This window comes from Mesitornis unicolor, unplaced genomic scaffold, assembly GCF_000695765.1.
Source record: "Mesitornis unicolor isolate BGI_N332 unplaced genomic scaffold, ASM69576v1 scaffold47218, whole genome shotgun sequence".
Lineage (NCBI taxonomy): Eukaryota > Metazoa > Chordata > Aves > Mesitornithiformes > Mesitornithidae > Mesitornis > Mesitornis unicolor.
This window is the reverse complement of record NW_010204901.1, coordinates 13549-25476: the sequence shown is the minus strand read 5'-3', so window position 1 is coordinate 25476 and position 11928 is coordinate 13549. Positions and strand designations below refer to the sequence as shown.

General features: G+C 39.2%; 1 protein-coding gene across 1 annotated transcript in view; it reads right to left on the bottom strand.

Moving 5' to 3' along the window:
• Nucleotides 1-1593: 1593 nt before the first annotated feature.
• Nucleotides 1594-11928, bottom strand: part of LOC104545930 (laminin subunit alpha-4-like) — a gene marked incomplete at both ends in the record, with an annotated part of 23415 nt that continues 13080 nt past the window's right edge. Inside the window, 7 exons of the mRNA XM_010191189.1 lie at nt 1594-1752; nt 2857-2992; nt 5251-5393; nt 6084-6215; nt 7960-8131; nt 9322-9455; nt 11564-11726. Of these exons, the coding sequence (XP_010189491.1) occupies nt 1594-1752; nt 2857-2992; nt 5251-5393; nt 6084-6215; nt 7960-8131; nt 9322-9455; nt 11564-11726 (1039 nt within the window). The remainder of the gene's footprint in view (nt 1753-2856; nt 2993-5250; nt 5394-6083; nt 6216-7959; nt 8132-9321; nt 9456-11563; nt 11727-11928) is intronic.

The following is an 11928-nucleotide window of genomic DNA, read 5'->3' as shown; positions in this document are numbered from 1 at the left end:
AAACTTTTTTACTGTGAGGGTGATGGAGCACCAGAACAGGCTGCCCAGAGGGGTTGTGGAGTCTCCTTCTCTGGAGACATTCAAAACCTGCCTGGACACGTTCCTGTGTGACCTAGTCTAGGTGATCCTGCTCTGGCAGGGGGGTTGGACTAGATGATCTTTCAAGGTCCCTTCCAACTCCTAATATTCTGTGATTCTGTGATTTGTGCCTTATTTGCAGAAAGGTATACTGAGAAGTAAAACAGGACATGATTTCATTAGAATTTATATTCTTGCTGGTTTTTTAAGCCTGAATTCTGGGAATTCTGCTGCTGATTATGTCTCAGGTATCTGAGCTCCTACCATCTACCATGGATGTATGATGTTTCAATTTAATTTATGTTTCTGGTACCCCTTGTACTGCATAGAGTAGCTGTTACTGCGAGAATCCTGCTGTCATAAGACATAAATTTTTTTCTTTTCCTAATTCTCTCTGATTAGACCCATTCATTCACTCCAATTTATGTCAGAGATTTGATTTGCTGTCTGGGTCAGGCATACGGGATCACTGTGCCGCATAGAAGGAATGCTGTCCATTCCATTAGAGCAAGCAGTGCCACCGTGCACTGGTAGGAACCATCCTGGCTCATTCTGTCAGGTGCTAAATGGCTGAACCTCCATTTGTTAATTTGTTAACTTGGCACCTCATAGGATTAGAACTTTTGAGTTAAAACCAGAAGTGGTGTGTGTAAGGCCTCATTTATGCAAACGAACTGGATAACTGACATGGTTACTGATTTAAATTTAAGGTTGTAAAATGTAAAATTTCAGGAGTGGTTACTGGAGTCATACAAGGCTGCACTGCTGATGATATTCTGCAAGCATGGCAGAACAGACATTTCAGGGTGGTTGCAAATGTTCTGTCATCTGAGCTCATGCTTGCTGCAGGTGTCAGTCTGAGCCTGCAGGATCTTGGAATAACTCTGGCTCACACAACATTTTGGGGGTGCAAGTCCATATTTCTACCCTTGTCACACCTCTCAGGGGACATTTAGAGCAGCCTGGCTTCCCATAGCTGCAAGGAGCCAGTTTCAAGTGCAGCTTTTCCCAGTCACACATGGAGGTCTAAGTACCATCTGGGAGTATAGAGGCAGCTTTCTGAATGATTTCTGTCAACTCAGCAATGCTCAAAATACCATTCTACTAATTCAAATAAACTTTGTCTTTGCTTCTAGGAGATTGTCTCTGGTTGGAAAATGTCAGGCCCTTAATGTTATTTGTACTTTGGTAGCACCCACAGGTCCAAATAGGGATTAAAGTGTTGCTGAGCACAGCGAGATCCACTGTGCCTTTCTGCCCAAAAGACTTTATTGAACACAAATGGATGCATGTTAATTCTAGGCATATGACCAAGTCCTCTTCTCAACATCAAATTAATGTCTAAGCATTGCTGGTTTTCATCTGTAGATCAAATGCAAACTGTGAAAATGAGGTCATCAGTGAATGTTTCTATATGGCAGACTGCTTCCTCTATTATGAAACCATGAAGTGGGAAATTGTATTATTCCCCTAGTATTCTCATGGGAAACAATGTGAGGATAAAATAAAGCAAACTGTAAAGAAATATATACTCACTCCTTCAGAATAGTAAAACAGCAGCCCATTGGGCTGCAATGTCTGGAAATTAAAGCCTCCTTCAAATTCACCAAAGAGGGACTCTTTTTGGCTTGATGCAATGAAGCTCTCTCCATTGAAATATGCTTTGCGGGACATCTGTGTATTAAATAAAACAAAATTACAAGTAAACCTCAGAAAACATTCAAATCATAAAAAGAATCAGGCTATTTATCTTTCGTTAAAGATGCAGCCAGTTCAATTCTATAAAATCTTCAAATAGTACTGTGAGTCTTAACCTAATTTATATAGCCTTTCCTTCACATGCTGTGAAAATCTTAAGAAAGTGTGGCCATTTTAGACAGTGTAAGCCAAATTGTTCTCAGTTTCCTGGTATTCTTGGCCTTATCCTAAGTCTGCTGTTAGTGAGCATGAAGGCAGAGAGGGCTCAAGTCTCTGTCTGAGCTGTGTGGCACTGAGTCACCATCCCAACATGGGATATATTAGTTTGCATGCTGCAGAGTGCTGGGGTGTGGAGGGGTTGGACGTGGGGATCTATAAGCGTTTGAGTTTCAGAAGTACAATTGGGCTGAAGGTAGGACAGATTGCAGCTAGCTTCCTTGTTGACAGAGGAGGAGATTGTGTGATGAGTTCTACAGGTGGTAAGCTCCTTCATCTTCACAGGTTTGCAGCATGGCTTTGGATAGACATGGCCACAGGACAAAGACCACAAACACTGTTTAGATTTACCAGCCTTGCATTGTAATGGACAAATGATGAATGATGGAAGGGATCAGAAATGAAATGGCAATTTTCTCAGTGTTAATGCTGGTGCAGTTGGTTTGCATCTCACAGAGGAAGAGCTGGCCTGATTTAAGGGGAGAACTCATTTGAAGGGTGAATATGTTGCTTTTTCATTTCATACCTCAGTATTAGGATACATGTGAGGACAATTTTCCATGTTTAAGACAAAACCAAGTTACATTGGAAGATTTCCTTTCAGAATGCAGTACATAACATATTTCAGATCCAGCTTTCACATTGGAATCTCACATATGGTAAGAATATCAAGTGCAACACCTTTTGCTGTAGTTCAGGGTGAAAATTGGGTAGTATGTCAGCAGACTTAACACACGCACACCCCACCAGTCAATGCATGCATTGTCATTTCCTTGCTTGAGGACTTTCTTTCCATTGTTTGGAGTAAAACTGAAGCTCGCATTGCCAAAATTTTGTTGTTATCTCAGGGATTGTTATGCTTACTAGTGAATCCTCTGGGCATCCATAGCTGATTCCCAGGGTTCCTGGTTCTTCTAACAAGTTGAAATCCTTCTTCTGGAATTGGAAACCCTTCATGCAACCTTTAAAGCCGATACTTCCTGCCAGATGTGAGCTAATGCTGTTGCAAAACGATGACAAACAAGATGCAGTTAGATAACCCTTGCCTTTCTGAACAGACTTTTATTGCCAAGGTGTTCTAAAAAATTGGAAGAGCCTCAATCATGAGCCCCACTAGTGCCCAATACCTGCATCTTTATGTAAAACAACTAATTAACCACATTATGTCTTTTGAAAAGTCAAGATGCACCAGTTATTATGGAGGGAAATATATGAGACTTCAGAGAGGAGATCCATATAGAGTAACATTAAAAAGATAAAAATAGCTGCTGAAATGAAAAGACTTGTTTTAAAATGTATTTCTACCCAGTAGTAGTGAAAATCAACAGATTTCTATCTCCATTTTTTATCCTTTTAGAAAAGTTCTGATTTAATTTTTCTGTCTTGCTTTCACTAGCAAGCTGCATTCTTGCCTTTCAAAGCGAATGGATCTCTGTTTCTTAACAAACAGTAGTAACAGAGGTCAGGGAAATAAGAGTGAATTCTGCTTGCTGATGTGTGTTTACATAATTGTAACTGAGAGCAGTAGGTAGCAGTAGTAGTAGAGAGATAGTAGTACATCATCAGTAGATGATATAATCCTAATACTGATTTACACTCCTGATGAAAATGGAATGTTGTCACCACATTTGGACTGTACTTTGCTGTCAACCTTTATCATGAGAACCAAAGCTGAGTACAATATCAAAGACAAAGTGTAGCTCTGCTTAAATAATTTCTGTATACATTTTTCAATATTATAAATGATCATATTTTTACAATGCCTATAGATTCTTTCTGATACAATTTGTTTATTGCTGTGCTATATTTTCTGCCTTGACAGTACCTTGCAGGTGTTTTGCAGAATAACCACAATTCAGTCAGGAAACTGTGGGCATAATTCATGTAATTCATCTTGTATCCTACATTTGTGAACAAGTCTCATCTGCCATTGAGCTGCTCAATTGCCTAGTTTTCTAGGTTTTTCTTGGCTTTTTCAGTGTTCTCTAGACTTGATTAACTAAAGTAATTTTCACCATCCTTCTGTCCTTTGTTTCTAGACCATGAATGTATTTAATACCAGCCCTAAGAGGGATCCTTTTGGCATGTGCTGTAGACTTTTTATGCTGTGAAAAATGAAGAGTTACAACTATGTCCTATTTTCTCTTTCTCAGCTGCTTTTTAATCTGCTTCAGCCTTTCACCTCTCCACCCCACTAGTTTTCTTAATAACCCCTTATGATAGAGCTTTCTAAAGAACTATTTGAAAGGCCAGATAAATTATATACTCTGTTTCTCCCTTGCCCACCATTTTGTTCAAATAATTACATGAGATTGAAAGGCATAATTTTCCTTTACACAAAGATTGTCCCTATCTTAAAAGCTTAATCTGTAATGTCTATTTTATTGATTCAACAGGCTCTTCTGACAACAAAATAAGGTTTAATGAGATTTACCACTAATTCCTAGAAACTATTGTGCAACATTTACTATCTTCCTTTTTTTTTTTTTAAACACAGAGCGTATTTTAAAGAGATGGTATTTCTGTTAGCAATTGTGACACCTAAAAGAGCAGCTGGAGCCCTTCTGACAATGCTGGCCTTGCTGTCTGACCCCAGGAATGAATACTGCCTGTCAGAAGAGCCTTCACCCTTCTTCAAGCAGCCAGTCTGCTCTCCCAGAGTGTGACCCTGGTCCAGCAGATTCCCACTGCAGGAACTGAGAGTTACAGAGTCTACTGAGATTAAACTTGGCTTCTCTCAAATGGTATGATGTGAAAATGAGACTTTTTCTTTTCTTCCCATGCCTACACCGAACCAGCTGATTTGGGCCTAGGGAGGACCAGAGACAGATCAGAACTGGAGTGCATAGTAGGAAAAATGTCTTTAGATTCGAAAATACAGTTGGTAAAGAGTTTTGATCCTTCAGCTAGTGTATTGCTATTTTACAAAGTTCACATTTTGCAGAGCAAGGAGGAATAGCAAGTCTATGTATTACTGTGTTCTTTGAAAACACCTTTATGTTTTAAGATGACAACTATTTCTATTACCCTTACTAAAACTAGACCAGTTTCAGCAGAATTTACCTGTGCTGGATCAAGCCTAATCCTTGGTACTTCAGAGCTCAGTGAGACACTTAAGAGTGTCTGAGGGGTTGTTTTATAAAAGGTGTTGAGGCTTGGAAAAATGTTTTATTGTAAGCCCTTCATACAGGTCATACAACATAACTTAAATATGGTGATTACGTGAAGATAATGACTGAATCCCAGTTGTAAACCAACCTGGAGTGCAAGATCTCAGTAGGTGCTCCTCCAATGTAGATGTCAGTGAACGGCATTGCTGTTCTTTCATTGTCAACACTTTTTATATGTCGCCTGTCTACTACCAAGATCATCTTCTTAGAATTGTGATATATAATAGAAATCTGAAAAGAAAAAGATCTGCTTAAAAGTGTCCAAAATGCCATCTTTTGTAAGTTGTCATGGTAATTTTGCAGAATTGATTGCATCTTTACATCTTTTTCTTTGAAAAGTTGCTCTCATTTATCAACAAAGCTGTCTGTAAATCAGGAGAGGCTGACAACAACTACTAGCAGGGAGCTTATTTTGATGTCACAATTTCTCTGATGACTGAAAACCCAGGATATTTCACTTATGAATAAATCCACATGAAAGTACCCCATGTTAAAGTTGACACTGTGACAAACCAATAAGCTCCATTAACTTCAGAGTGCTTTCTTGATTGATCAAGAAGCTAGGGCATACTTCTTAAAATCACAGAATCATAGAATCATAGAATAGTTTGGGTTGGAAAGGACCTTAAAGGTCATCTAGTCCAACTTTACAAAGCATAAAAGGCTTAATCGTGCTCTGCTTAAACAGGTTGAACAGAACTATAGATGTAGTTGTGGGTCAGGAATCAGACTTTGAATTTACATCAAGTAAATGGCAGGAGATGCAAGCCACTAAGAGTGATTTCCTACTGTCACTGTCACAGTTACACTGGGTTAGAGAAAACTCTATGGAGCCAAATTATTGTGTTGTAGCAAATTATTGCTGCTTTGGAGCTGCTGGGATAGTTGGTCAAAGGGCTGTGCTTGTAACCACATGTCTACCTCATGAAATTTAGCATCGTTAATCTGAGCCTTCTTCATGGAGTCCTCTAGCAGCACAGGGCCGGTGCTGAAGCCAAAGTCATAGCGAAGGTACAAGAAACCATTGTGCATCTCTAGGCTGAAGAACATACTCTGTATAAAACAAAACAGCAGTCAGAAAAGCACTATAATTGCAGCAATTTAAAAAACCAATAATGTTACAAGAGTGTCTGACATTGTGAAAAACATGCTGGGAAAAAGTCTTTTATTTGCAAAACTATAACAGTTTCTGGATTATTTTATATATAAAATATATGTGTATATATACATATGCACACACAATCGTTTGATAAACAGCACTTATTTGAAAACTTGGTGAACTGTTTCCCTGTAGCAATAATATTTGGTAGCACTGTAACGTCAATATTAATTACCAGCAAAATATTCTTAATGTGCACCTATTTACTGTCAAAGTAATACCACATGCCCCAAATGAAAGATGTTATACTGGTAAAAGCAATGTTGTGCTAGATTGGCTGTATCTGCATTAGCAGCTGCTGTCACGACACCTGTAATAGCTCAGGATTATATCTTTTTACAGCCCTGATCAGCACTGCTGTATTTGCTGAAGTCTGAGCAATGGGTAGCGTCTATTTACTATGTATTTGATTTCTGGATTTCATGACTATCCCTGCTTCATGGTTTGGTTTCTGTTCTGTGACTAGGAGAACTAAACTTTATAAACAGGAGCTGTACTTTAGAAAATCTTCAGGGAGTGCTTGAAATGAAGATCTGTACCATAGAATTAGTCTTGTTCCAAATCAGAATAGGACAGCTTACAACAACTGCGCATCTGGGTTAATGCTTTTAATACTAATGTTCATTGTCTCTTCTAGTGTTCATGCTGTTCTTCCCTTGCCTAATAGAAATATAGGAACAATAATTTTCAAAAAACTACTGCAGACGAAGAACTGCTGTCTCTGACACAAATGAGTCTACCCTCAGAACCCATTACTTAAAGTAGGTTTTAATCTTGCACTTTTAAATGAAGCTGCAGCTTTGGTTTGTCTTAAACAGCTTAAAGTTGAAAATTAAACAGGGATTGCATTCAGATTATTTATAAGCTATTTTTGCAGAACCGAATAATGGGCTAGTTTAGAGAGTCTTTCAAAGAGTGCTTGTGAACAGGCATGGTCTTCCACAGCTAACATCCAACAGGATGGCAGTTTCCACTGTAACACACAAAGCACCTACATCTCCAACAAACCTTTGGGCACTTTTTCGTGGAAGAAAAATGACTGATCTGCAATAGAGGCTGTTAAACTTTTAACAGCAGTTGCTTAGTCCAAAATATCTTAAGAGCGTCTACTTTCTTTCAATCCTTACAGAGTTTGCATCACGCTCAAACTTCTGAAAAGCTGGTGATATTTGGATCAAGCCTTTTTATTTGGGCTACTTTCTGTTTTCAGTAACTTAGTAAATATTTAACTCTAGCATGCCCTGAGACACAGTTATAAAGTGACAGCTATCACAAAGCAGCTGCTTTATGGGAGTTACTTCACAGAAATTTCCTATCACTTTGTAAATAAAGGTGCAACTGCTGGGTTTAACTGGAGTCTCTCTCAAGATGTCATCACAGGGGTATGACCATTCTGAAGTCCTGACTGTCTCTAGAGGAGAGCAGAGTCCAAGTCAGGGCCTTGGCTTCCTGGGGCTTTTGCAGAGCACATTCAAGTTCTCTCCCAGCATGTACATGCACCAGATGAACACAAAGTATTTCCTCTTTTCAGAAGTTAAATGCAAGGACATAAGAATTTTGGACTTTTCATGACATTGTAAGTACTGTTGAACTCATGGTACTCATGGATAAAGGGTACCAGCAGGATTTGGTACTTACTCCATTAACCATCAGCAGGATCAATCCGTTGTCTGTAGGTGTTCGAACTTCTATGTCAAACCGAGTCACCTGGCTGAATCTTCCCCTTCTCTCAATGTTTCTTGCCAAAGCATAGCCAGAGCCGTCAAAGAAATAGCTCACAGCCCGGCTCTGAGTGAAAGCCAGCTTATCTCTGAAAAAACAAGCAAGGAAGCAGTATTTGGCACATCCCCATTTTAATTTGGGGAAATTTAAAGGCCTTAACAATTAAAATACTTTATTGAAATAACTGTTATGAACTGCTGCTTCTTCCTGGCAGTGGCAAGACTGATGACTTTTTCTTTCAAATTTGTTCTGAAAAATAAGGTGTAGCTTTGAAGGTATATCTAACTCCTTCATCATTAGATCATGCTTTTATCCTGTGTTGTATGTAGAGGACAGAAACAATCTTTGCTCATCCTTGTAAAGTGGCAGGCCCACAACACCTCCTCATTATAAGGATATACATACATTTCTATTAAGATCTTGCAAGTTTGTGCAGAAACTCACTTGAATTCTCCAAAGCCTTTAGCTGAGCATGGGCTATGCCAGGGAGCCCAGGAGCAGCCCATGTGCACTGTCCTGCAGAGCAGCAGCTTGCAGTCCCTGTAGGAATGGTGTGGGAAGCCATCATCTGCTCTGTCCCAACACCTCCTGCATTTTTTCCCAGTGAGAGCTGCAAGTTTCTCTCCTGCTCTGTATAGAGAGATTCTACTGTTGCTGCTTATTGTACGAACGAAATGCCTGCTAATGTCTGTGCTAAATCAATGCTTCGGTTGCTGTTCACTTCTACTTTAGGGGCTGCATTTCCTAGTTTGGGAATGGGTTATCTGAGGAATTTCTGTTGTGGGTTTAAGAGAGTGACAGAAAGATAATTTCCATACTGGCTTTGCTAGCTGAGAGTGGGACTGCACTCAAGTTTCCCAGGCCCACTGGAGCTAACTGACTGTGGTTGTATAGCTTGCAGCAACAGGATTCGACTCAGGAGGGGTCCTGTCCTAGGCAAGCAGTGGGGGTAAGGAGGGAGTCTGCACCATGCCCCACCTAACATGGCAGTTTCCCTTTTGAAAGCATGAGCAAGGTTGTAAGACGTTAAGGGAGACAGCAGCAAATCATAGAAGATCTCATGTAAGAAGGGATCCATAAGTATCATCGCATCCAACTCCTATATATATATGTTTATAAGTTCAACCTGTTGACACAACTAGGAATTAAAAGTGGCCAAGTTCCTTCTGGGCAACTCAGTATCACCTTCACGTTTGTAATCTAAAACAGGATTGAGCCAGCAGGACTGGCACTTGCAACAAACCAAAGGAGCAGAGTGACGGTGGGACTGTCTCCTACCTGGCACAAGGTGGCGATGTGGTGGTGTCGATGTTGTAGATGTGCTTGAAGTTGTATAGGCTGATCACATAATCGTTCAGGGTAGCCAGTTCCAGGCAGCCGATGAAACCGGGCAGGTTTAAGCTAGGAGGGAGCTGTGCAGAGGGCAAGGAAAAAGGGAAAGGAGAAAGGTCACATTCTTTATTTGGTTATCATGAAAGCATTTGTGCCTGAGGTCAGTTTTGTCTCTGTGCTCTTCCTATTTTGAAACAAATGGGATGATGCTACCTTAGGATAGCCTTTGCAGTCCTATAATGATAAGGCCATTGTGCTGTAAGTTAAAATGGAGCACAGAAATGGTCTCATAGTGAGAATAATAGGCCAGGTAAGGCAACTACAAACAAATACTTATTTTGTAGTTTTGAAGGGAGCACACTTGGAAAAAGGGAAAAGAGTTAAAGGGTTAAGATTTGACTAATCACAGATCTTGCTCAGCACATATTTCATATCTAATGTGTAGACATCCTTTAATGCTAGAAAAAATAACTTCATACTGTGGCAAAAGAGAAAGAAATGAGGGAGCTTTTTAAACCCAGGAGACTTGGATTCAAAGCCTGTGCCAGTGGCTAATCCTCACTAGGTACTATTTGGAACAGTTAGCAGGTTACAGAAACTGCTTCTTTTAACAAAGGTCACTGCAAATGGAATTTAAATGGCCACAATGGTGAGAGGAAAAATACAAATGAATAAAGGTGACAGAGCTAGTGAATAATTCTTTTAATATTAAAATACTCTGCCCTGTGTAACAAGTGTGATATTAATAACACATCTTATACATCAGAGTCTGATCACTGTCAGTAATTTTTCTTTGGCTTCTACTTATTTCCATTTTCCTTATGATCTAATAATAATGGTAATACAGCAATGCAGAATATGTGTAGCTGTAAGAGAAAATGAAATTCTTATCTGCAGCACAGATACATTTGGTAAGTGATAATGTTTTCTACTTTTCCTTTGTTTCTTCTACTATTCTGTTTAATTATGTTAAATACGAGACTTCTAATGGTTGAGTGGTACATTTAATATTTATAAAGTATGTAACAGGGAAGAAAAGGCAAAAGTGTTTAGCAAATAAAACTGTTTGTTAATAGATGAAAATGTGAGGTGTCAATCCCTAAGGGAGAGGAGACTCATATACTTCTCAAGTAATTCCATAAATCCTTTTCTTCCCACTCCTCTTGCCATTTTCCTTCACTTTTCCTTTTCCTTTTCCGCTGCCCTGCTGTGGAAAGGACATGGAGGGCTCATTTGCTGGATTACATTTGTGGGTGTGTGCAACTGTTTTTCAGTCCTCAGTCCTATTCCCAGTCCAATTATGCCCAGGGCTCAGAAATCTAAAATTCAAACCATGGCATATATCTGGTGGTCACAGCAACGCAAAAGCTCAGGAATACATAAATGTATGAAGTTAATCTTTGTTTTTATATTGTTAGGAGAGCTGCTTCTGGAACAGGAGTTGGATGTTTTTAGCATCTACTGCAGTTAGCTTAAAGCATGCTTATTTAGCATTCTCTAAAGTCTTTCTAAGTACTTTTTCATTCAGCCATGCAATTTTCATAGCCAAGATCATTCATAACAATTTCTAAATACAGAAGGAGGACCTGGTATGTTCACAGAAGCAGGTAAGTGAGGTGCTAATTCATGCTAACTAGTAGGAACTAAACTGTAGTGACTGTTTTACACAAGTCTTCAGACATGTTTTGCACAGGCAAGGCTTCATGCTGTTGTAAGGCTGGATTTAAATCAATGGTGATTTAAATTCAAACAAATCACTATATTGCTAGCTTCTCACACTTTCATAATATTAACAATACATTACTTTTCATTTTCGTTGACAGAGAAACTGTAAGCACTGAGAACTCATTAGCATTGAACGAAACTGGTAGCCTACAAACTTTGTGAAGCTGTGCTAATAGGCCTTAATTTACGCATGCTACTTAACAGCTAGCAAGTTTTTTTCTTGATATTATATTGCAGAAAACCTGAATGACAGCTAAAAGGAATCTGATCATCTTAATGTATGACATGATATGCTCGAGAAAACAGTAGTTTTTGCCACGTCTAGAAGATGGAGTCCTAAGATCCAAAATGACTAAATAAGGATATTTTATTTATTAACCATTTCTGTGTTTAAAGGGGAGCCCAGCAAGATAAGTTTCCATTATTTAATTTTGAACAGAGAATATTTATTTGTCTGACCAACCTTGAAGTCTGGAGGCACTCCGCCAACGTAGAAAACAGCATTTTCAGGTTCCAAATTCAGGAGAGAATCAGGACCAAGAACCTCTCCCTTTTTGATGAATTTTTCTTCAGCTGTGCTGCTAAGACTGGGCACAGTTAAAAACATTTTGCCATGTCTTCCAATCCTGTAGAAGGGAATTGTAAAAGAAGAGAGTTTTATGTTGGATAGACTTAAAAAAGAACAAGCAGTCTCCAACTCCAGGAAGGGCTTCATTTCCTCACTAGAAGACTGGTACCCTGTGGGAAAAGGAGGAGACAAATTACAGACACTTTCTCTTACTCCCCTGTGACCCCTTGGGTCCTGATACACTAAAAACAAAGACAATT